This window comes from Erythranthe guttata, chromosome 4, assembly GCF_056151865.1.
Source record: "Erythranthe guttata isolate IM_541 chromosome 4, IM_541, whole genome shotgun sequence".
NCBI lineage: Eukaryota > Viridiplantae > Streptophyta > Magnoliopsida > Lamiales > Phrymaceae > Erythranthe > Erythranthe guttata.
In genome coordinates, this window is record NC_142536.1 from 14,842,829 (window position 1) to 14,867,845 (window position 25,017).

The 25,017-nt window shown below is 38.4% G+C and overlaps 2 protein-coding genes across 5 annotated transcripts; one reads left to right on the forward strand and one right to left on the reverse strand.

The window, feature by feature from the left end:
- Positions 1–3,419: 3,419 nt before the first annotated feature.
- On the reverse strand, positions 3,420–5,092 carry LOC148771222 (uncharacterized). Its single transcript, XM_088816974.1, has 5 exons — positions 4,989–5,092; positions 4,539–4,622; positions 4,356–4,439; positions 4,155–4,280; positions 3,420–4,059 (listed from the first exon to the last, which is right to left on the reverse strand). Exons 1-5 carry the CDS (start codon positions 5,052–5,054, stop codon positions 3,457–3,459), a joined length of 963 nt encoding a protein of 320 aa, XP_088673100.1. The 5' UTR covers positions 5,055–5,092; the 3' UTR covers positions 3,420–3,456.
- Positions 5,093–9,124: 4,032 nt separating this feature from the next.
- On the forward strand, positions 9,125–13,312 carry LOC105973531 (uncharacterized). Of its 4 annotated transcripts, XM_012998564.2 has the most exons (5): positions 9,125–9,624; positions 10,398–10,454; positions 10,968–11,638; positions 11,746–12,583; positions 12,980–13,312. In XM_012998564.2, the coding sequence occupies exons 3-4, from the start codon at positions 11,035–11,037 to the stop codon at positions 12,579–12,581; spliced, it is 1,440 nt and encodes a 479-aa protein (XP_012854018.2). In that variant the 5' UTR covers positions 9,125–9,624; positions 10,398–10,454; positions 10,968–11,034; the 3' UTR covers positions 12,582–12,583; positions 12,980–13,312. The 4 variants fall into 4 exon arrangements, with proteins under 4 accessions (XP_012854018.2, XP_012854020.2, XP_012854019.2 ...); XM_012998566.2 differs by lacking the exon at positions 10,398–10,454; XM_012998565.2 differs by lacking the exon at positions 9,125–9,624 and having other exon boundaries at positions 10,303–10,454.
- Positions 13,313–25,017: the final 11,705 nt, after the last annotated feature.

Sequence of the window (25,017 nt, forward strand, 5' to 3'; positions counted from 1 at the left end):
TGGAACTCCTTCTTCTTCTGTCTTTCTGGAAAAGGAATAGGAGTTATCATAAGAGGGGGATTATCAGGAAAAGAAATATTATTGGGCTTACTAGTCTCTTTTGTACCACTCCCTGAAATGGTGATTTCCGGCTCGACCGGGGTCGGTTGTACAGCTGGCCTTGGTGACTCGTCCGTCGGATAAGGAGGATCGGTCATTTGCAAACCACTTCGGGTGGTTATGGCTTGACAGCTTTCTTTTGGATTGACTTCGGTATTGCTCGGAAATCCACCTTTGGCCATTGTGGACATGGATTGGACGATTTTCCCTATTTGCTTTTCCATGTTCTTCATTGTTGATTTCAGGCCCTCCATTTCCCTTTCTTGTCGGTGAAGACGTTCGTCATACGTTGGCCCTCGTTGCTCTCTTTGATGGTTGACATCGGAAGGTGGTTGTAGAGCATTCTTTGGATTGGCGTAAGAGAAGTTCTCGTGATCCGAATTCCCGGGTAATAGTGAGTAGGATTTTGGTTCTGATTGTTGGTTCCCCGGAAATTGTTGAATCGGTGGTTCATAAAGTGTGCCTGTTCCCAATCGTCGTTTGTGGCTTGTGAGGTACTTGCTGCTGCCACTCTTTCGGTATGTGGCCCTCGAACTGATAATTGGGCGACCTGATTTGATAGAGTAGCTAATTGTGCTGAAACTGCAGCTAAAGGATCGAGTTGGTGGACTTCGGCCACCTTTTGTACACCACTCCGTTCGGACGGCCAATGGTAAGCATTCTCACACATTCGCTCGACAATGTCTCGAGCGTCTGTGGGAGTCTTGTTTTGCAATGATCCACCTGAGGCAGCATCGACTAGAGAGCGGGCTGGTTGATCGAGTCCATTGTAGAATAACTCCATTTGATCCCACGGGTTGAATCCGTGTTGAGGGCATTGTCGTAATAAGTCCTTGAATCTCTCCCAAGACTCGTGCATTGGCTCTTGGCTCATCTGTCTGAAGTTGCCTACATCTCTTCGTAGTTGTGCGGTCTTTGAGGGTGGAAAGAATCGTGCCAGAAAGGCTTGTGATAATTCTTCCCAACAGGTGAGTGATCCTGGATTAAGACTCAGAAGCCAACTCTTCGCTTTATCTCTGACAGAAAATGAGAATAGCTTCAACCGGATGGCATCATCAGAAACACCGTTAACTTTGATTGTGTCGCAAATTTCCAAGAAATTGGCAAGATGAAGATTTGGATCTGCAGTGGCTGCTCCAGAGAATTGGTTCGCCATGACCATGTTGATTAGCCCCGTCTTTAGTTCGAAATTGTTTGCGGCTATCGTCGGTTTCCTGATTCCCGAATAGTTCTCATTCACAGCTGGAGTTCGGTATTCTCGCATTGTTCGCTCGGGTGGCAGGTTCGGTCTTGGCTGCTCGTGATCTCGTCCTGGCTCTCGATCGTATTCAAAGGCCAGGTGCTCTGGATTTCCTTGATCGTCGGCCATTGGTTCACTTTGTTGGTTGCGTGTGGCCCTTAGTCTACGAAGTGTCCTTTCAATCTCGGGATCGTAAGGTATGATTTCCAAATTTCGACGCCTGGGCATAAACAAAGTGATCGGTTACAATCAAGGTATAAATCGAAAATAAAGCAGGTAAATAGCTAAAGTAATACTCAGATAATTGGTAACACTATCAACAAAGATAAAATCAAATTGGTCCCCGGCAACGGCGCCAAAAACTTGATACGCGTTTTCCTCACGTATAAATTACCGCAAGGATACGGTATCGCATTTTGCAGAACAGTGGTTCCGGATATCGATCCACAGGGACCTTGTAGATTCACATGCTGAGTAGTGTAATTATATTATCGTTATATTATCTAGCCGATCGTAAATATTTGGAATTGTGAGAAACCCTAATTTGAAAGCATGCAAGATCGTAAACATGTAAATATAGAATGTACGTAAATAAAGTAACGATAACTCAACGCGGGGGGGGGACTTTGATTTAAAGGGGACTTCTAGGGCCAAATCCACCTATGTATAATCAACAACGATCTACAAATCCGTTATCTAACGTCACATTCCTATTCGTTAACCCAGACGCTAAAGTACTCTAACCCCCGTCTCCAGTGTAGTTAGAGTCTACCCACAGGTCCGACGTCTCCGTTCAGAACCTGCTATTAAGAGAGCATTTAGGTCAAGTCCTTAAGGGCTACCCGAAGTGCATCACGTCTCCGTTTCCACACCCCGAGCTATGTTTTCCTAACTTCAAACAAGAAATCCTCTCTCGAGTTCATTCCTATTTAATATCAATCTGAGAGCTGATCAACGCAATCAGAAGCATTTAATACAGGAAAACATAAACGAAATCAAAACACGACAAAAAGATAACAGAAATGACGATCGAAATCAATATATACAAGGCTTCATTGCCCTAGAAGAAAATGTTCTTAGTTCATAACAAACATAGAGTCAAAAGAATGAACACAAGAAATGAAGAACAAAACGTAAAGAAATATCGTAAGAAAAACCCAAGTCGAAATCCTCGTTGAAGATTCCCGCGAAGAACTGTCGAGGACCGAAGAAAGTCGAAGAAGTCCCCAGAAGAATGAGGGCTGACTTCTATTTATAGTAAGGCAAAGCTTCTTGAGGAAGCTTTGCCTTTTTAGATATTTTTTACACATCCCGAGGCCCATATCGCGATATGCGTAGTCATATCGGGCGATATGGTAAAATTGCAAGCTCTCTGTTTCGTTTCTCCCCATATCGCGATATGGAATGGCATATCGCGCGATATGGCAAAAATACAAGCTCTCTGTTTCGTTTCTCCCCATATCGCGATATGGAATGGCATATCGCGCGATATGGCAAAAATGCAAGCTTTCTGTTTCGTTTTCTCCCATATCGCGATATGGGAGGTAATATCGCGATATGGTCACTGCAATAACTTCAAACTCTGGTTTGACCCTTTTGTAGCCCGAATCTGACAATTTTGCATTTCACAAAAGTTGTAGCCCTTGCAGTTGGCTTTGTAAATACAATTGAATCAGCTCAATCGGAGGTCGTATGAAGAAGTTATGCGTAAAATACTGAAGGCTGCCACCATCCACTTGATTGCAATTTTTGCTCTTGTTTGACTTGATTCTCGGCTTCGCTTTCAAAATCGTTTCGAATTGGCAACAAAATCTAACAAAACCTAAAAATAGAAATAAAACAAGAAACGCAATAATATATACAAATAACGCCGAAACTCGGACGAATGAAGACCAAAACTCGAAGATTCGATAAGCAAAAATCGTGCAAAACGAACACTTATCAATAGGGTCTTCGATCTCTCCTTACTATAGTCCGTCATATCAAATTCGATCGATGCTATATTTGTATCCAGTGATTAATTAAGTACTAAATAACTATCAAGAATTACCATGAAAATAAGTGTTTTCCTTTCTTCTTTTTTTCCGCCTTCGGGTAAATGTCTCTTTTGCCACTCATCATATCATACCTCTACGCTTCATCTCTTGTCTAGTAGCATGCTGTTTTCCCCTGAGATGCATCTCGAAGCAGTCCTCGTTCATGCAGCTGACGTGGCACAGCTCACAAAACACCGGCTTCTTCTTAACCACGATCCCTCCAGTTCCGTTCCTCCTACATTCCTCAAGTTCGTGCAGTTTGGCCTTGTGCTTACGCCCCTTCAGGTGCATCTCCATTGTATCCCTATCCGAGCAGAAAATTTGGCAGACGTTGCACTTCGGCTGCTTTACGGTGCAGTTCCTCGCCTTCAGCTGCATCCACACCAGCTTCGCCTTGTGGGGCCGGCCCCTCAAGTGGTCCTGCATTGTGGTCCCGCTTGAGCAGCTGACCTGGCAGAGCTCGCAGAATAAATTCCGGGGGGATTTATTCACCGCTTGGGTGCTGTTGTTGTTACTGTAGGCTGGCGGTGGATTTAGCAGTTCTTGAATGTCGATTTGCTTTCTCTTTAAACTCGAACGCGGCTTTGTGGGGATGATCTGCCCGGGAAAATATATTGGCCTTTGAGTTTCTGTGTCGGTTTTCAGAATCAAAATAGCCTTTGGAGGTGGAGTTTTTGCCGGAATCTGTCGACGGAAAAAAAAGGATTCTAGTTAACAAACATGGAAAAAGGACTTTAATTTATTTTTGCAAAAATTAGAAATAAAATTTGTTTAATTACCAATGGGAGTTCAAATGATGAGTTATAAGTCAGAAGTTTTTTGTCTAAAAGTTTGCTCGGGTTTATCCAATCTTTATGAGGTGATGACGGATTTATGAGGCTCGATATTTCATCGGAATATGGCTCCTGAATCATAAGAAAAATACGATAAATTCAGACAATGAATTCTTTTAATTAGTACATTTTGATGCAAGAACTCACAATTTTTATCAAACTCTGCTCTGTGTGAAATTGGGGTCTTGGAGACGGAAACGTAAGTCTTGGATGTTCCATCGAAGATTGTACCTTCAACCGGGGAATTAAATATTAATAAAAAAAATAAAAAAAAAAAATCGAGCGGTAAATTGTTAATTAAGGCGAAAAAGGTTTGAGATAAGAAACTTTTTTTGATGAACATGCGTTCGTCCAATCCCCGAAGCTTGGAGATCGACTCAGGGTTCTCACGACTTCATTATTCGGACTTGGAACCTTATAAAATAGGTGTAATTATGTAGAAAATGTATCGGAAACTGCTTGTTAGGAAAATATATACGATGTAATAATAATAATAATAATTAACATTTAGCAGATGTATCAGAAAGTATATATGATCAGCATACAAGTTTGTCCCGACAAAAATATACGAATATTTCATTTATGATTCGAAACGCAGACTTAAACACATCACTTTGGATTTTTCATCCAAGACTGTAAATCAGAGAAAAAAAAATAAAAAGAAAATGAGAATTTACGAGCCAAGAAAATTATGTTTACTATAAGTACTATAAATTTGATGAATTGAATGCAAGAAAGTCAATCATTACATGTAAATACGAAAAATTGGCTGATGCCTACCTTTTTGCGGTTCGCTAGCTCCCTTCGAAGTGCTAGTTCCAAATCGGACTTATGCGCCACAAACATTTCTCGTTCGATTAAATTGGATCCCTTCAAAAAACAGTTGACACAAAATTAGTACATTTCAAGAGATCAAGGGACTAATTATTATACGGCGAATGTAACATTTCTTAAACAAATTCGCATAGCAATTACTGAAAAATAGATGACACTCGCTTCGAATTCTTAAGAGAGAGAGAGAGAGAGAGAGAGAGAGAGAGAGAGAGAGAGAGAGAGAGAGAGAGGGAGGGCTTGAAAATGGTTACCTTACTGAAAGCAGAAAAAAGACTCAATAGAGTGTGAAAACAAAAGGAGGCCTTAAAAATTAAATATGGTGTTTGTGAAGTACAAGAGAAAGGACTAACGCACACAAGGCATGCATGTATATATTTGCATTAATAAGGGAATAATTTTTTTAAGGGTCTATTAGATATAACCCCCTTAAACATTCAAATAATAGGGGTAGACCCAAATTTAAATTTGCCATTTTGATAAAAGCCCAAGCTTTTCGTAATTACATAATTACCCTCAATCAAATCCCACAAATCCCGTTACTTTACCTTTTTTAAATTAATAGACTATCTCATATCTTTTAATAGACTATCCCATGTATCTAATTCGACTATGGGTTTAATTAATTGACTATTGGAAAAATAATAATATATATGGAAACTGAATAATATGTTTGTTTGAAATACTAATCAATTTGGGTAATTTTCCTTATTATATGAAAACGATTAGGGTTAATAATAATATATATGAAAAAATAATAATATAAATGGAAACTGAATAATATGTTTTTTTGAAATACTAATCAATTAGGGTAATTTTCCTTATATCATGTAATAGACTATCTCATTGATCTAATTCGACTATGGATCTCGTTAATCGACTATGGATCCCGTATTATTCAACCACATAGTATATTAATAATTTCAATATAGTACATTAATCTGCTATGATAGTATATTACGGTTATAGTAGTGATATGAAATTGTGTTACAAACAATACACCACTGAAATGACAAGAACATTGAGAACAAGACCAACGTAAAGTATTCCAACATAACCAATAAAATAGTACATTAATAATCTCATAATTTCAATCTAGGGTTTTGATAAAATACTTAAAACACATCATAACACAATCAAACCAATATGTAGAGTTAAAAAACTCTAGTACATTAATAATCTCATAATAGTATAATAAAATGATAATGGTAGTATCATATGGTATTCATAATAGTATACTACTGTATTATAACGGTTTAGCACTTAACCGACGTTACCGAGCCATTACATCGTAAACACCTCTTTATAGCAATCAACCCACCAAACATCGAAATCATGTCCTCATCGTCAGCCAAGATACATTCACCAACGCCTTCCAGCCTATATGTCATGCTTATATCCCACCCATCGAGTTGTGGCCACTTTGAAATAACAAATGCAACCAATGAACCGCGAGTAAACCCGTTCGAACACCTCTTTATAGCAACCAACCCACCAAATCTCAACAAAATCCGTACAAAATTCGCCATCGATAAAACCTTGAATCATAATACGACATTAAAAATACAAAATATTAAAAAATATATTAATATGATCAAAAATAAACTTAAAATGCAAAATTCATACGATAACTTAAAAAAGACTACAAAGTATATTTTAATGTACTACCCAGAGTCCTAAAATCCGCTGTTATAAACAAATAAATCAACTATCGACCGGGATCAGACACATGAACTCCACGACCGCGGACAGTTATTTCAATTACTACGTAAACCAACTACGACGTTCATATAAAATAACTCTGGTCCAATATGCGTGAACAATCCTTATCTAACTCTGTCAATCCTATTCCGAACAAACATCATCCGCCAAAATTAACGATGTATATATGACGGAATAATTTTGTTAAAAAACGTTCTACATAATATAATCAAGTATCAACACACCTCTTAAAATTTCTAACCACCATACACGACGATCCTAGCCATTGAACGAAAAATAAATCGAAAAACGCATTCATACCCGGTTAAACAACGTCCAACAGATGAGCGCTCAATTCGATCCTATTTCCACGACGGTACAGAAATCTTCAAAGATAAAAATCCCCTGGAACGGTGAAAGAGAACCTCCGAAAATATTATACACGAATTGGTATAACGGCCAATGATCTCACGTAATATTATTCCGTGATTTTAGGCTACGTATCAGCAAATCTCAAATCACGTATTAAAGGAATTAAATACCGTTTAAAAATAAACAAGGGTATTAAAGGAAAATTATATAATATATTTTGCCAAGTTGGCAAAATTGGGTCTATCTCAAAAAGTGGAAAAAAAATTGGATCTACCTCATTAGAAAATATGAACAAGGGGGTTATCCCTAATAAACCCTTTTTTTAAAGAGTTCTCAGGGGCATTCTTGTCAATTCAAGTGTATTTTGGCTTAACATATGTTGTGGGGCCTGTGGTTGGTAGATTACCATCACAGCCATCTCTCGCAAATGCTAAATTGCTAATTTGTGTGGGTCGTTGATTTGAGAGTTGAGACAATTCATCTATTTTTATTTATTTTAGCATCTATTCAAGTATAATAAATTGTAAAAAAACAAAAGTAGAATAGATTGTACGTCCATTTCCAAAAGGGTTTTTTTTGCAAAATCTACCCCTGTAAAATCTCTAATTGCTAAAAACCCCATCGTGTTAAAATAATTAGCAATGACCCTCCTATGAAAATAAGTCAAAGCCAAAAAAATCCCTAACAGCTCATCGTATAATGCACACGCGAATTGTGCGTGTAGGACTGTTTGTTTTTACTTGGAAATTCGAAAATACCCTCGGATTGTTTTGTAAAAAAAAAATCCAATTTGATTTAAATATAAATAATCCAAAACTTTGGATCAAATTGCAATATTTAAAATTTCTCAAACGAAGAAAAATAAATTGCGTCTTCCCCATTGAAATCGCCGGACCACCAACAAACTCCGACGGCCACCACCGGCAAACTCCGACGACCACCACCACCAACAAACTCCGACGACCACCACCACCAGCAAACTCAGACCACCACCACCACCATCACCGACAATCACCTCGTCAAGATGCCGGCTCCAAACAGGGGTGAAAGAACATGTCTTCCCCAAAAATCTTCTTCTTCCCATTGAAATCACCACCACCTCCGGGCTCCGGCAATCACCTTTTCACGCCGCGCCGCTACCCCTTCCTTCCACCACCCACCTCCTCTGCTCTTCTCGCCATAGACACCCTGACCCTCCACCGCCAAATTCTCAAAATCCCCGGCCCCCTATCTATCTCCCCCGTCAGCCACCTTTACTTGAGATTTGATTGCGACGAGATGTGAGGCATGAACATTGAAGAATCACCATTATTTTTTTCACAGTGTTGGAGAAGAGGGACCTCAATTGGAGAAGAAGACGTTGGGTTGGGTTTTGTTGCGATGGTTATTTGCATTTTGTTTTGTTTTTTTTTTAATATTTCCTTACAGTTTTGTAAGGGTAGTTCAGCCATTTCATATAAGTCAACATTCAATTTCAAAACGGGGAGTGGTGTGCTTTGAAAAATACAATATAAGGGTTTTTTTGCTAATATACTTAACACGAAGTGTTTTTCACCGATTAGAAATAACACAGTGGGGTCTGTGCTATTAACTCTTTCCAAACCGTTTAGGATTTTTTCCTTTTTTTTCGTAAATATGTTTTTTAATGTATATGCACAGGCATCCTTTGCTCTTCCTCTTCTGAAAATATTAATTGTTTATTAACTCATCACAATTTTTTTTAGGATAGGCCTTTAGAAATTTTCAATTTTCGCATGTACCCCAACTACACTTTAAAAAAATGGACTCTCCCCCCCTTTCAATTTTTGTTTGCAATTTACCCCAATTCACAATTTCTGTCTTATTTTCATCATTGTCATTTATCCATCCACCACTGCAAGGGCTTAAGCCCTTTCATCAATCCCACCCAAATCTTAATATCCTTATCTCTTTTAATAGATAAAAAACACAATCCATTTTACTAATTTCATAAAAAAAAAGAAAGTTATGTTTTTTATATCGTAAAATGAATTGTCATCGTGACACCAAAATTGTGAGAATCTTCAATTTCTTTTTCAGTTATCAGCTATTACGGTGATCCGTCTCTGAAATGATGCAAATGCACTTCAATTGGACGGGTTCATGCCAGTTCCCGTGAAAAATACACGGAAATTATAATTTGGGGCAAGTGCAACCGGAACAAAATTTAAATACAGAACATTATAATTTGGGGCAAAGTGCTAAGGGAACAAAATTTTGAAGGGAAAAGAGTCTTTTTGTTGAATTTATAGGGGTGAAAGTGTGAAAATTGAAAAATATTAGGGGGCCGAAGTTGTCCCTTATTTATTTATTTATTTATTTATTTATGTACATATACATACTTCAAGAGTTGCCTACATGTATGTATAACATAAAAGTAAAATTCTTGTAAATCCGCTTCAATTCCCCCCGCCAATCCCTTTCGCCGCTGCTTCCTCTCTCTCTCCGCCGCTTCCCCTCTCTCTCCGCCGCTCTCCTCCGGCCATTCTATCAGGTAATTGAGTTGATGTGGAAATTGTTTCCGATTAACGGCGAGCCCTTTTCATATTTCCAATACTCTATTACTCGATTCTTGATGGTATGTATGTTAAGCAGGTTTTTTAATTTACTTTTGGTTTCATTACAGCCCCTGTGAAAGATATTAGCTTTGATCTTAGAATTTTCAATCTATTTGTGTGGGTATTATGTGTGCCTCAATGTTTGTTTTTGTGGTCTATTTAGCACTAATTTCGAGAGTTGGGAATGGTGGCCGTTAATTATAATTGGGATTCAATTTTCAGAGAAATTTTGTAGCTTCTGCGCAACTGCAATTTTTTAAAGATAATATGATCTTCTTTACAAATATCAATGTTTTTAAAACCGGACCGGACATCGAACCGGACAACTAACTGGGTCATGGTTGGACCGGTTCAACCGGGGTTTAACCGGGTTTTTTAATTTTTTTATTTATTTAATTATTTATATATATATTTAAAAGTAATTATTATATTTTTAAATTATTTATATATATTTATGATTATGATCAATACTAATATTTATCTAAAGACCATAATCTATTTATTAATCACCCCAATAAAATATATATAAAAATACACAAAATATAGAAATTACATCAAATTTAAAAATTAATTTTTGAAAAATAAAAGCATAAACCCTACATTGAAATAACATTTCCGCCGTCAACTCCCCTCTCTCGCATCCTCTTCCTCTACCCATTTTTTTAAATATCCTTTCTTAATCCTCCTTCTTCCTCCACTCGCCCACCAGGCACTACTACATCACTGCCAATTTTCTTGTCAAGCTTTGAACAGATCCAGTGAAGAGGTAATCGATTTTCTATTTATCCCTTTTTTTCCCCCTTGTTTTGATGAAAAACCGGGTTTTTTCTGGTTTCGGGTCGGGGGTTCAACCGTGGGTTTTCCGGTTCTTCATCACCTGACCCGGTTTTTAGGCACTTTTGGGTTTTTACATCCAACCGGACCGGACTTGGCGGCGGTTCACGGTTAAACCGGCCGGTCCGGTCCGGGTTTCAAAACATTGATAAATATGGATTCATTGTAACTATTTTGGTTTTTAAATAATTTTGTACGTTTCAATGTGTTTTTTTTTCATAGTCGAAATGGATATTAGTGATGATTTTTTATGGTGCAAAGAGTGTTGTTTACAGTGATTCTTTGCTTTTTGATTATTTTCTCGAAAAGTATTGCTGATTTCGTATAATTGGATATGTTAAGAGATCTCTGCCCGTCGTGTGATGAAGATGTATTTTTTTTTTTCGATTTTACTATTTGTTACCGACCATTCACATGTTCGTGTTTTCATGATTAAACTTCTCAGGTACTTAGTTTTACGGCTCCACAATAACTATAGCATCAACAACGTCCATTCTTATATCCAAATTAGTATGGATTCTGTAAAATCGGTTAACTTATCCATACAGGATAATGTACTTCAGCCACTCTTTATTTCTTCCGGCTCTTCGACTTTACACGAAGCACTAGAGCGGCTAATCGAAACTGCCAAAACTTCCGATGGACGATTATCCCTTTCTTCCAAAGATATTATCAAACCAGCCCTCGAACTTTGCCAATATCCTTTACGAGTCCCACACCAAGAACTTCTTTTAGCCGTAAAACTACTTCGAAACATGTGTGCGGGTGAAATTAAAAACCAGGACCTATTTATCGAACAAAACGGCGTTGGTATTCTTTCAACCCTCGTTGGTTCTATGTGTTCGAATTCTGGTTCTGATAATGAGATACTTCGTATGGTATTGCAAGCGTTGGGAAATGTTTCGTTAGCCGGTGAAAAACATCAAGAAGCTGTGTGGGCCCAGTTCTTCTCCCTTGGATTTATCGATATTGCTCGATTTCAAAGCAAGGAAACATGTGATCCTTTGTGCATGGTTATCTACACATGTTCTGAAGGTAGTAATGAAAGATCGGTTGAAATGCTTTCCGATCAGGGGCTGGATATCATTGTAGAAATCGTACGAACAGTTACAGCAGGTAATCGATCTCCTCGTAAATTTCAAGATTGAGCTAATAAATACACCGTTTCTTGTAAAGATTTGATTTTTAATGTACCCCGTTAATTTGAAATTTGATATTTGCAGCTGGTTTTAGTGAGGATTGGGTGAAATTGCTCCTTTCAAAGATCTGCTTTGAAGAATCCTATTTTTCGTCAATTTTCTACAAATTATCTGAGAACTGCGACCAAAACGTACCGCAAATTTCGCATTTTGGAGACCAAGAAGCATTCTTGCTGAGCATTCTTTCAGAAATATTAAACGAGCGACTGGGAGAAATTGTAGTTTCGAGCGATTTTTCTTTGTCAATTTTTCAGATATTAAGAAATGCTGTTGAGGTTGTCGATTTCGGCACAAGGGCAAATTCGTCTCTTCCAACCGGTTCATCCGTTACTGATGCTATGGGCTACGCTCTCTCCCTCATAAGAGATATTACCGCTTGTGACGGTCCAAACGTGGATACATTATTACGGGCCGGGCTTATTAAATTTCTTATAGGCCTGCTTCGAAATTTAGAGCCTCCAACATTGATTAGGAGATCAACGGTCCACGCCGATACTGAAAACAATACTACTCCTCGATTTTCCAAGTACTGTTGTCCTTACAAAGGCTTTCGAAGAGATATCGTGGGCGTTATCGGAAACTGCAGCTACGGGAGGATTAGTGTGCAGGATGAGATACGAGAGCAAGATGGGATTCTTTTAATGCTGCAACAGTGTGTGACGGATGACGATAACCCGTTTTTGAGGGAGTGGGGAATTTGGTCGATGAGAAATATTTTGGAAGGGAACGTTAAAAATCGAGAATTAGTTGTTGATTTGGAGGTACAGGGATCTGTTGATACTCCTGAAATTGCTGGAGCTGGGCTTCGAGTGGAAATCGATCCTGTGACTCGTCGGCCTAAGCTCGTTAATGCTTCGTGAAGGTATTCGAGGGTTCTTTTTATTGAGTGATTATTAAATTTCTCGGTTTAAAACTGCAATTATATTTCGTTCGATGTTTGTTTGATTGAAGATCTGACTAAAAAAAGTAAAAAACCGATTGAATCGGACAAAAACTAGACTGAATGGGAAAAAAAAGATGGGTTCGACCGAAAATATCGGACTTTTTTTTTATGTTTTTATATGATGAAAGTATTTACGGGTAGTTAATAAATTGAAGTGGGGTTCTTTTAAGTTGATGTTCAATGACAAATATGTTTTTTTTTATGTATGTTCACGACATGGATCACTTTTATGCGACTCGGTTGGCTTTCCGATTCTGATTTTGAATGCATTGTTCTCATATTGTGGTTTTCTCCAGTTTTCTCCAATTTTCTCAGATTCTCGAGTGGTTGGATGAAAGAATCGGTAGGCTCGAGATGGGAGGATCGAACGGGGGCATGAATGCGAAAATGGGAACCGGTGAGGCGAAACATTTTGTGCAGTACATGTGGATTTCAACATTCAAGAAAACAGATTATTCAGACAAGTTTTAGTGACTGCATCAAGGAATGATGAACATCGCAGAATGTTTCACAATCAAAAAATGATTTGATCATAAATTAAAGCTTAATGTATATCTCTAATTTGCTATAAGTAGATTGCATAATTAGAGCTAAGGACTGATGTTACTTTTGATTTAATGTATTTATAAAGTTTCAAATTAAGTTGAATTGAGCTCTTGGTACTTTCAATTTCACCCCATATGCAGTTGGTATTTTTCTTCCACCCCTACATACAATGGCGGGTCCGGGTCAGCTGTCCACGGTTTGGGGTCGGGTTGGGTCGGGTCCGGTTATATATATGCGTGGAATTGGAAAAAAGGTACTTTTTATGTAACTAGATAATTAATTTCAATTTTGTAGAAATTAAATTGAAATTCAAGAAATTGGAATGAAATAACTTGTACCAAAAATTAGAAATTTTCAAATCAAGGTGGAAAAAAATGATTTTAAGGTTAAGCTAGTATAAAAGGTTAATAGCATTTTGCCATATTCACTTTGCCACTTTAACAAAAGAAATTGTCATGAGTACACGCAAACCTATTTTTAACTCACTTAACCATCTAAGTTGAATTTTAAGAGGAATCTTCACATATTCCGGCACACACATTTTAAGAGGAATCTTCACATATTCCGGGCACACACGCAATGCACATGCATAAGGATATGGGTTTTTTCGTCTTTTCACGAGCATATTTTGAAGAAATGCTCCAAAATGTGGTTTGGGTTCTTCAAATTTAGGTATTTTTTTTTGTTTGACTTATGTAAATCGTTTTTTTCAAACAACCAACCCATATAAACATGTGATAAATACGGTGTTGGGCCAGATTGAACCGCGAGTATCCAGCAAGGCCAACCAATTGTTATCACTTCCCTATTTAGCTGAAGAGGTAACCCTTGCTCTATCTCATATGACTCCTCTTAGATCACTTAGCCTTGATGGTCTACCCATTATTTTCTACACAAAATATTAGCATGTTTTGAAGTCTAATGGAACATCTTGTGTTCTTGACTTTATCAACAATAAACATATTTCCTCTTCCCTTAATTTCACATATATTGTGCTTATCGACGGAAAAAATCACAGAATATAGGTTCATAATTAGTTTGTGTAATGTTGTCTACAAGATATGGTATAAGGTCATCGTTAATGGCTCAACCGAACTTTAAACGACATTGTTTCTCCTGACCTATTCACATTTGTCCCTAATCATCTCATCACTAATAATATTCTACTAGCCTACAAAGTTAATCATTTTATCGAAAAACGAGTTAATTTCATGGCACTTAAACCAGACATTAGTAAAGCGTATGACCGAATTGAATGGATCTTTTTGAGGAAAATTCTCTCTCGTCTTGGTTTCTTGTCTGATTTTATTATTGATCTTATCATGCTTTGTGTTTTAACCGTCTCTTATGTTTTTTTATTTAATGGCTCTCAGTTTGGGTCTCTTATACCAACTCGAGGGCTTCACCAAAGAGACCCTCTATCTCCATATCTATTTATTTGTTGTGCATAAGCTCTCATCTCGATGATAAAAAAGGCTGTTGACGAGGGGGTTCTACACGGAATTCAAATTGCACCGACAATGCCAACCATTTCCAATTTATGCTTGATCGACGATACTTTGCTCTTCAGCCAGGTAATAGAAGACGATGCAACCACGCTATAGCAAATTCTTAACCAATATGCTAGGATTTCAGGCCCAAGAGCTCAATTAAAAAAAAAAAAACAACAAAAAGCTTTAGCGCCACAACTCCGGAGGACGTAAGAGAGGCGATACAAAGACAATTGGAAGCTCAAGAAGTTGAGTACCACGACAAGTACCTAGGAATGCCAGCCTCTATGGGCAAGTCCAGGAAAGAAATCTTCGATTTTTTACAGGATCGAGTTTGGGCAAAAATCAAGACTTGGGGTGAAAAACATTTGTCTAAAGTTGGGAAAAAATGTCAGAATTAAAGCTGTATTACAAGCTATCCCATCTTTTGTTATGAGTTGCTTCATCTTGCCGGCTAGATTGTATCAGATTTGGAGGCTGCCATTCAGAGATTTCGGGGGGGGGGGGGGGGGGGGGGGGTGTGGATATGGGAGTGATCGAAAAATGACATGGTTGGCATGGCATCGACTTTGTCTACCGATAGCAAGAGGTTGTATTGGATTTAGAGATTTACATTGTTTCATCTATGCACTTGTAGCAAAGCAAATCTGGAGGGTTCTCACTCAAATTGGACTATTATTTTCGCGGGTACTAAAAGTGAGATACTTTATGGAGAAAGATATTCTTAGGGTAGAAGTTGGTAGGCGGCCGTCGACCACGTGGTAAAGTCTGGTCAAGGCAAGGTCGTTTCTTTTAAAGAGTTTCCGACGGAGGATTGGCAACATGAGGGAATCTTCGATATAGGCTGACCCTTGGCTCGGAGACGAGGGCAATTTTCAAGATTCACACGAGAAGACCGATTGATTCACCTTGGCCAGAGCGTTTCTCGGACATTATCAATCAAAGCATAGGTGCTTGCTTGGGACGTACAATTATCTAAGATTTTTTTTGGCCTATTGACGGAGGTAGAATATTCTTTCGATCCCCGCTGGCAGCAGAGAGGTTAGTGATAGATGGGTGTGGAGCGTTCATAGTTCGTTTCGTGCTACCATAACATTGTTGCAGGGCAGCTTCTTGCCGGCGGTAATAAACCAGGGGCTCGAGTAGCGATGAAGTTAACCAGAAATAGGACTTGTTGTGGAAACTTCTCCATCCCTTAAAAAATTAGGGTTTTCTGGTGGAGGGTTTGCATGGATATTTTACCCACACATGCTGAATTGTTCTTGAGAAAAGTCTCCCCATCGACAACATGTGGCTTTTGTGGTTACATAAGCGAAACTTCCCTTCATATATTTCGAATGTGTAATGGCATGGAGAAGATTTGGGCGAGACATCCGTTCGAGTTAAATGGCTCTAAATATTTCTGTTAGAATTTATTTCGTGCATATATAAATTATTTGTGTCAGATTCAGTTTTTCGTTACTGTTGCGGGAAGTGTTGCAACAGTTCGTGAAGCAGTTCGTAAAAACAGAAATAAACGAGACACAAATTTAATGTGGTTCGGATACAATTGTACCCTACATCCACGGGGACCTGCAAATAAAATTTACTAATTTTTAGTTTTACTAATACAATAGTAAGACTTAATCAAAATACAAAGACTCCCTCTTTGTTGACGCCGTTCTTGTATACTACGTTGAATTATAAATCTTCAATTTGCAGCACGTCCCTTGCTCTGCACGGTTGAACTCCCTTCAACACTGAATCCCTCAGTCGGCGGATCGATCTCCTCCCGAGATCTGTTTAAGGCGCTCTCCCGAAGAACCGATCTTCTTTTTGTATAGAAGAAGCAAACTTGTGATACTCCTTGAATCTTGGTGTCTTCACAACAAAGCCTTGAAGCCGGTATATTTTCTATGAAAATCACGTATCACGATGGAACAATAAAAAACGAGAGGAAAAAATATATTTTCTCAGAACACTACTCTCGAAAAAAAAAAAGACGCTGGAAGAGCAGCAAAGAAAAGAGCAAAAAATTTCTCTCCAGAAGACACACGCAATCACGTTCTGATGTCTTCATTTTTATACGTGATTGAATCTTCCTGTACAAGAAATAAAGAAACCCATTAGGTTTAAGTTTTACGTACAAAGAAGAGTTTTAATAGGAAAGAAATATTAGCCCACTACTAATGAATACTTAATTCCCATAAAATATAAAATACCAATGAAATAAAATCCATTAGGTTAGGGATTCTTATTCACGTAGGAGAATAAGTTGTAAAATAAGAAAACTCTTTGTATAAAGAAAATTCCTAATATTAATCAATTAATGACAAATTAAAAGAATTAAAACACAAGGAAACTCCCCTTCTTATATCACGGCATATTTAGACTTGTGGTACAACTCTTTTACACGTTTCCTTGCAAAGTCAGAATCCAAAGGATTCTAACAATCTCCCCCTTTGTCGTTTATTGATTATAATCATTTTCTCCCCCTGAGTAAAATAACCTGAAAATAAAACAATCAGATGATAGACGGAAGCAATAAAACGAAGGATCATCCTCAGCATTAAAGGAACATCCAGCAACAAGAGTGGCATCAACTGCTGCAATAGCAAGTGCCACAATTTCAGCAACTGTTCCAGCAGTAGTGGCTTCGGCAGATGGTTCACAGCGGAGCAGCTCCCCCTGCATTTGTTTCTCCCCCTGTAGGTGATCCTTAGGCAGCTCCTCTTGTAAATGACTTCATTCTTCCCCTTTGCTTACTTGACTTGGTAGACTTGGAGGGCGGTGGAGGGCAACATGGTAAATCATCCACGTGATAAAAGTCTCAGCAAATAACTTCGGCATTAGCTCCTCCTTTTATATTCTTGTAAAGACCTAAACCAATTAATGACAATGAACACAATATTAAAAGAAGTAAAATTCCTTCTATTTTGGATACACACGTTCAGATGTTAATATGGAGAGATAAATTATTTCTTCTCAAATTATCTAATGAGATAACTAATGAAAATATGTTCCTCATATTAATACAAATCTCCATAGAATTCCACTTCGTGTTGTGGACTTAGAATCCCACCGAGATTCTAACACTCTCCCCCTTTGGCATTGATTGGTCAGAACATTTACTCCCCCTAAATATATGATACATACATGAACAAGAGTCAGCAAATTCAAAATAACATCTGCAAATATAAACAGTTGCAATAGTTTATCAAACAGTTCAGCAGATAGTGTACCGTTGTTCAATTAAGCAAAGAACAACAAAAAATATGCAGTAGCAGAGCAACAGTTTATCAAACAGTTCAGCAGATAGTGTACCGTTGTTCAATTAAGCAAAGAACAACAAAAAAAATATGCAGTAGCAGAATCAACTTCCCTTTACAATGAATTCCATCTTATTTGTCCTGTATTTCTGCATTATTCCAACAACTGTATGATGCATTATCTCAACAGTTGTCTGAACTCCCCCTGCATTCCTGCACTGTTCCAGCAACTGTCTGATGCACTGTCGCAACAGTTGTCGGAACTCTCCCTGTGTTCATGCTAGCGTTGCTGTTCTTTTCTCCCCCTTTATGGGCAATCACCATGCATAGATAAATCAACATGGACTAATGATCTTGATGTGTCGATCAATCTGTTCAAACACTTAACAAAAAGATCAAACGAAGAGAGAATCTTGAAAGTAAGTGAGAAGAATCACCATACATAACGTGCACACGAAGTCACAAACTCAAAACCACACGATAATTACAATGCGAAAATCAAAGAATAGTGATATCAAATCCAACATTAAATAACAAAGACTACAGACTTTGCCAAACTTCATACGAAACGTGGAAATGTGAGGAGTAAGCTCAATAGATCCGGCTGCAACAAAAAAATTAAATTTAACCGGCACATAAACAAAAATCCCGTCTCTCTCTCTTTTTTTTTTTTTTTTTTTTTTTTTTTAAATAATGCCTAATGCAAGACAAGAAGTAAACATGAGAAATAAACATGAGTGAAGAGACATATGTGAATAGGATACTGCATGGACAAACAAAACATATGGGATTTATCTTCACATTCACGATAAATGCAATCCCCAAAAATCCGACTGCCAATGCAACCAATAAACTTAATAATCCCAAGTCAAACACAAAGATGTTCTTATTAGGTAGCGAACACACACATCTAATGGTAGCTTTTTCCCATGAAAATCAGAGCAATTAAAAGGAACGAGATTATAGTGGTCGTGCAATGTGTATTTCCCTGGGCTTTCTAATTGAGCCTTGTAGTGAGTGTTCGGTCAAGTGGTTTACTGGCTCGACTCAACTAGGCTTCGAACAATTCACTGACCATATATATAATTTATATTGGCCGTGCAATGTGTAGTCCCCTGGGCTTTCTAATTGAGCCTTGTAGCGAGCTCTCGGCCACGTGATTTACTGACTCGACTCAAAAAGGCTTCGAACTATTCACTGACCAAATGGTTGTAGATATATATATTAGTAACAGTAGTTCAAAAGTAGCTTTCACTCATTAAAAGAGGCAGCTTTTCCCTCTAAAAACATCCAACCATGATAAGACTATTCAGAGAAATTAATAAGTTGGAGCCTTTTAAGTAATCATTTTGGGAATTGGTGAAGTTCTACCCCCACAAAGTTTAGAAATACACGAAGCATCAAATTCACATTTGTCTCAATCAGATGCAGTATGCTTAATGCAGGTCCTATATGAGATGCAAAAACATATGACGTGTCCTACTACTAAAAGTTGTAAGTCTTGACACACAGACTGTTGCAATAGTTCATGCAACTGAATCAGATTAAACAACATAAATTCCCAGCGATTTTCGCAAGGAATCAAATCTCTGTGCATCAAGGGTTTTTGCAAAAGCATCAGTTAATTCATTCTCCGTTGCAGCATAATCAATTGAGACAACCCCCTTTTCAATCAAGCCCCTTATGAAACAATGACAAATATCAGTAAGCTTAGTTGCCTTGGAATTATAATCTGCTATTCGTACCTCTTTATCACTCCACTTCTCTTTTGGCGTTTGAATGATCTCGTGTGACTCATTCATTGAGGTAGGAGGTGTCCAACCAATTAGAATCGCGCGCCAGGCCCATTCATCAATAGATTTGATGAACATCTTCATCCTTATTTTCCAATCAGAGTAGTTTACTTCACCCAAGAGAGGTGGTAGGAATGCGCCTTCACGATGATTATTCATATCTGCACAAAAAAAAAATAAAAATGAATTACATCCCAAAATCTCACTAAGTGTATCTAGTGACAGGCTCTTGATGCCAATTGTTAGAATTTATTTCGTGCAGATATAAATTATTTTTGTCAGATTCAGTTTTTCGTTACTGTTGCGTGAAGTGTTGCAACAGTTCGTGAAGCGGTTCGTAAAAACAGAAATAAATGAGACACAAATTTAATGTGGTTCGGATACAATTGTACCCTACATCCACGGGGACCTGCAAATAAAATTTACTAATTTTTAGTTTTACGAATACAATAGTAGGACTTAATCAAAATACAAAGACTCCCTCTTTGTTGACGCCGTTCTTGTATACTACGCTGAATTATAAATCTTCAATTTGCAGCACGTCCCTTGCTCCGCACGGTTGAATTCCCTTCAACGCTGAATCCCTCAGTCGGCGGATCGATCTCCTCCCGAGATCTGTTTAAGCCCCTCTCCCGAAGAACCGATCTTCTTTTTGTATAGAAGAAACAAACTTGTGATACTCCTTGAATCTTGGTGTCTTCACAACAAAGCCTTGAAGCCGGTATATTTTCTATGAAAATCACGTATCACGATGGAGCAATAAAAAACGAGAGGAAAAAATATATTTTCTCAGAACACTACTCTCGATAAAAAAAAAAAAAAGACGCTGGAAGAGTAGCAAAGAAAAGAGCAAAAATTTTCTCTCCAGAAGACACACGCAATCACGTTCTGATGTCTTCCTTTTTATACGTGATTGAATCTTCCTGTACAAGAAATAAAGAAACCCATTAGGTTTAAGTTTTACGTACAAAGAAGAGTTTTAATAGGAAAGAAATATTAGCCCACTACTAGTGAATACTTAATTCCCATAAAATATAAAATACCAATGAAATAAAATCCATTAGGTTAGGGATTCTTATTCACGTAGGAGAATAAGTTGTAAAATAAGAAAACTCTTTGTATAAAGAAAATTCCTAATATTAATCAATTAATGACAAATTAAAAGAATTAAAACACAAGGAAACTCCCCTTCTTATATCATGGCATATTTAGACTTGTGGTACAACTCTTTTACACGTTTCCTTGCAAAGTCAGAATCCAAAGGATTCTAACAATTTCCCTTCAATATGGAGTTGGTTCGAGCATCTTCAGCGGGCGCTTCCGACGAACACCTTTTTGCTCGCTTTAGTGATGGTGTGGGCTGCTTGGTATCACCGAAACAAGAGTAGACACAGAGAAGAGGGATTACATGGAGATGATCTCGTGGGTTGGAGCATGAACTATATATTGTTGCGTTTAACCAAGCAATCCAACCGGTAAGTATACGTAGGCAACCCTTAGTTGCGGCTGTGTGGAGCCCACCTATGGATGGGAACTCAAAATCAACCTTGATGCCTCATTAAAGACCATTATATAGTTTCTATGGTCACTCGGGATTTTGGGGGGTCAATGCATTTGGTGATCCGTGATCAAATTTCCAGGACGCACGAAACCGGTCGATAGGGAAGCCCATGCGGCTATGGACGCGCTAACTCAGGCACAAGGAAAGAGGTGGCTCTCAATCATGCTGGAAGGTGATTGTCTACAAGTGATTTCGGCCTCAAAGGAGGAGAGGTTACAAAAACATCATTTGGAGCCTATACTGAAGAAAGTTTATGAATTTCTACTACTTTTGTTTCGTGCAAGTTTAGTTTTGTTAAGCGCACCAGTTAGCTTCTATGAATGAATTGTCATGTAACGAGGGGATACCATTCCACCACACGTGACGCTGTTTTGATTAATGAAATCAGTTTTTCTCTAGTAAAAAAAAAGTTAGACAAAATGCTATTAATCCTAATATACAATACATAACATTATTGTAATTACAAGTGCAATTTCGGAACTATTTTTTTTCGAAAATCGGTATTGCAATTCCGATACAAAAATATTTTAAAAAATCGGAAATCAAAATTTCAAAAATTAAAATGAAAAATATTATTCCAAAATCAAATTTAAAAAAAAAAATAATAAGTGGAAATCAAAATCCCTTCCAATTTTAAAATTTCAAGTCTAATATGGTATGCATAGCAAAAAAAGAAGGGGGCAACTATTTTGAATACTAATTTTTGCTTAGTTGAATACTACCTAGTTGAAAACCACAATTGAGTACATATTTTTAAGTTTTTTCTTACTTTAATACCAAAATAAAAATAAAAGTACAAAAATACCCTTTCATACAAAATACTAATTACATCAATTTTTCTTTGAAATTACCTATTTGAAAACCAAATAAAAAAAAAGAAAAAAAAAAATCAAACACAAAAAACTCCTTCCGTCCACCTCCCTCCGTCCACGCCGCCCGACGCCGCCGCCGCCGCTCCAACCATCGCCGCCGCCGGACGCCGACGCCAAACACCGCCGAACGCCGCCCACGCCGCCCAACGTCGCCCGAAGCCGCCGCCGTCGTCGTCTTCGAATAGTAAGTTATAGTTGTTTCGATTTTTTTTTTCTTTAATATTTATTTAAGATTTGAATGTTTGATATGGGTAATTAGGATTTGGTTGTTTTAGGTTAGAATGATCGTTAATTAGTAATGGGTGCATCTGATTTCAGTCGATTTGAGCATTGATTTGAGATTCGTGGGTCGGTTCTTGGTTCACCATTTTCGACCTGTACATGTCGATTTTCGATGAATTTTCGACAGGTTGATGTCGAAAATTCATCCAAAATCGACAAGTAGATGTCGAAAATGGTGAAAGGGTTGAGTTTGGATTTTGTAATTGTCGAAAATGGGTTGCATTTTCGACAGCAACCTGTCGAAAATTCAACCAATTTTCGACAGTTAACTGTCGAAAATTCAAACAAATTTCGACAGGTTGCTGTCGAATTTGAACTGTGGTATTTATTTATTTATTTTTTTTTTTTTTCCTATTTTTATTTGCTTGTGTTTATATTATGTATATTAATTTTTATTTGTGTGTTATTTTGCAGTGGAAGAACCACGTCAACCTCGTATACCTCCGACTGTCTCGAACCGTAAAAAGAGGAAGGAATTATCCGATAAAGGCAAGGGCATACCAGTCACGACCAAGAAAAAGACCACGACCAAGAAGAAGTCTGGAGAGGGTTCTTCGTCAACGAATCCGGTGCCGGCTCTACATTCGACTGTACAAGTTGGTGATTCGAGCAATGAACCGGTCCTAGGTCCCGAGATACCGGAATTGTACACAAAATTTGATAAGCACATTGCTTATCATATTGTGAACGGAGGGCCAGATCGTTCGGAGCGCGGCTCAGAATTTCGAATACGAAATCACACAACAACTTTGAAAGGTTGGGAGCCGGCGCCGTTTATTAAAGAGGTAGTACAAAGATGTGGTTTAATGTCAGTTGTACAGGCATCGTACAACACTGTGGACGGCCATCTACTTAGAGCCTTCGTAGAGAGATGGCAGCCAGCTACCAACACATTTCACTTACCTGTTGGAGAGATGACCATCACACTTGACGATGTGAGTACGTTGGTCGGTTTGCCAGTTGTTGGGCGTACCGTATCTTGCGAGCGTTTGGTCCGTGATTCCAAAACCATTCCCAGTACTTTGATGTTCGAGTTGCTAGGTGAGTACCCGGACGATGTAAACAAGAAGAAAGCGGTCAAGTTGGAATGGTTGAAGGCTAAATTTAGCAAAGTGACCATGAGAGATAGTGCGGAGAAGAGGACATACGCCATTCGGGCGTATTTGTTATTTTTGCTCGGGTGTACTATACTGTGCGACAAGACAGGCAACATGGTAAGCGTTGAGTACCTAAATCTTGTATCTGATTTGGATCGGATCGGCGAGTATGCTTGGGGCACTGCATGTCTTTGCCGGTTGTACGATGAGCTTTCCTCAGCCTCACAAAAATCAACGAACTCGATGGCTGGCTGGCTGACGCTCTTTCAGTCATGGATTTACGAGCACTTTCCTTATTTGGGGGGTGGCACATTGAAGACGGAATTCGAGGGGCCATTAGCGAGCCGATGGGAGCCTCAGTCAAAGACTACTTCAACGCCTGAACGAGCGTCGTACCTGCGATCTCGATTAGATGATTTGATCCCCGATCAGGTAACATACCACTTTAATAATTTGTTATTACTACTTAAGTAGGTTTTTACATCTAATTTTTTATTTATTTTAATAGGTTATATGGTCACCGTATACGGCTATTCGTGATCGTTTCCCGATGCCAGATTCTGCTTGGTTTAGTGGGATGATATGTTGCATGGACCACTTCGAGGCATATCATCCGGACAGAGTGTTGAGGCAGTTCAACCGGGTGCAAATCATTCCAGGTCGTGCATACATGTCAAAAGATATGTACAAAGCTCTAGTTAGCAAAGGTCGACCGGTCCAGAACTCAATTTTCGTTGCGTACGGCGAACGATTCTCTGATCGGTGGGAGGAGTATTGTCTGGACGAGGAGTCGAGGTCCGTTGAAATTGAACTCGGGGAGGCGGACACTTCGCCGGACTACATGAATTGGTTCCGACTCAGATGCATGTTACAACTGAGTAGGCATGGAGCCCATCCACCTCGACCCCAGGCGGATCGACCTCGACCCCATGAAGCTCGTCCAGAGGGTGGTACCGATAAGGAGGTCCAACTTTCACAAATTTTGGAGTTGGTAAAGGGTACACTTAGCGAGGTGCGGGGACTTGCGCCATCCGACGCTCATACGGTCATGTGGGGGACCCTAAATGATATTGTCAGATTGATCGAGCCGGATGCCCCACTTCCACCTCCTTCGAGGTCGTCGGATGCCCCACCACCACCTCCAGGTAGCTCGATAGGGCCACTTCCACCGCCATCGAGCTCGTCCGATGCCCCACAGGCGGTTGTGAAACGCGTGTTTAGTAGGAAGAAAAAAATACAGGATTAGTCTTGTATTTTTTTAGATGGATGTTGTTTGATGGATTTTATTTGTTTTACTTGTTTTTTAATTTAGTTTTATATGGATTTTGGTTGTTTTAAATGAAAATATTTTTTATAATTCGAAATATATTTGGGATTAGTCTTGTATCAAATTATTTTTATCTTACATTGCAATATATTTGGGGTTAATTTCAAAAAAAAAAAAAGAAAAAAATTGCAATTTTT

Coding starts and splice junctions, on each gene's coding strand:
- LOC148771222 (XM_088816974.1), bottom strand. CDS start 5,054: ATGTTTGTGGCGCATAAGTCCGATTTGGAACTAGCACTTCGAAGGGAG. Junction 4,440..4,538: donor CGAACGCATGTTCATCAAAA/AAAGTTTCTTAT, acceptor CCCCGGTTGAAG/GTACAATCTTCGATGGAACA. Junction 4,060..4,154: donor CATCATTTGAACTCCCATTG/GTAATTAAACAA, acceptor TTCCGTCGACAG/ATTCCGGCAAAAACTCCACC.
- LOC105973531 (XM_012998563.2), top strand. CDS start 10,885: ATGAAGATGTATTTTTTTTTTTCGATTTTACTATTTGTTACCGACCAT. Junction 11,639..11,745: donor CGTACGAACAGTTACAGCAG/GTAATCGATCTC, acceptor TGATATTTGCAG/CTGGTTTTAGTGAGGATTGG.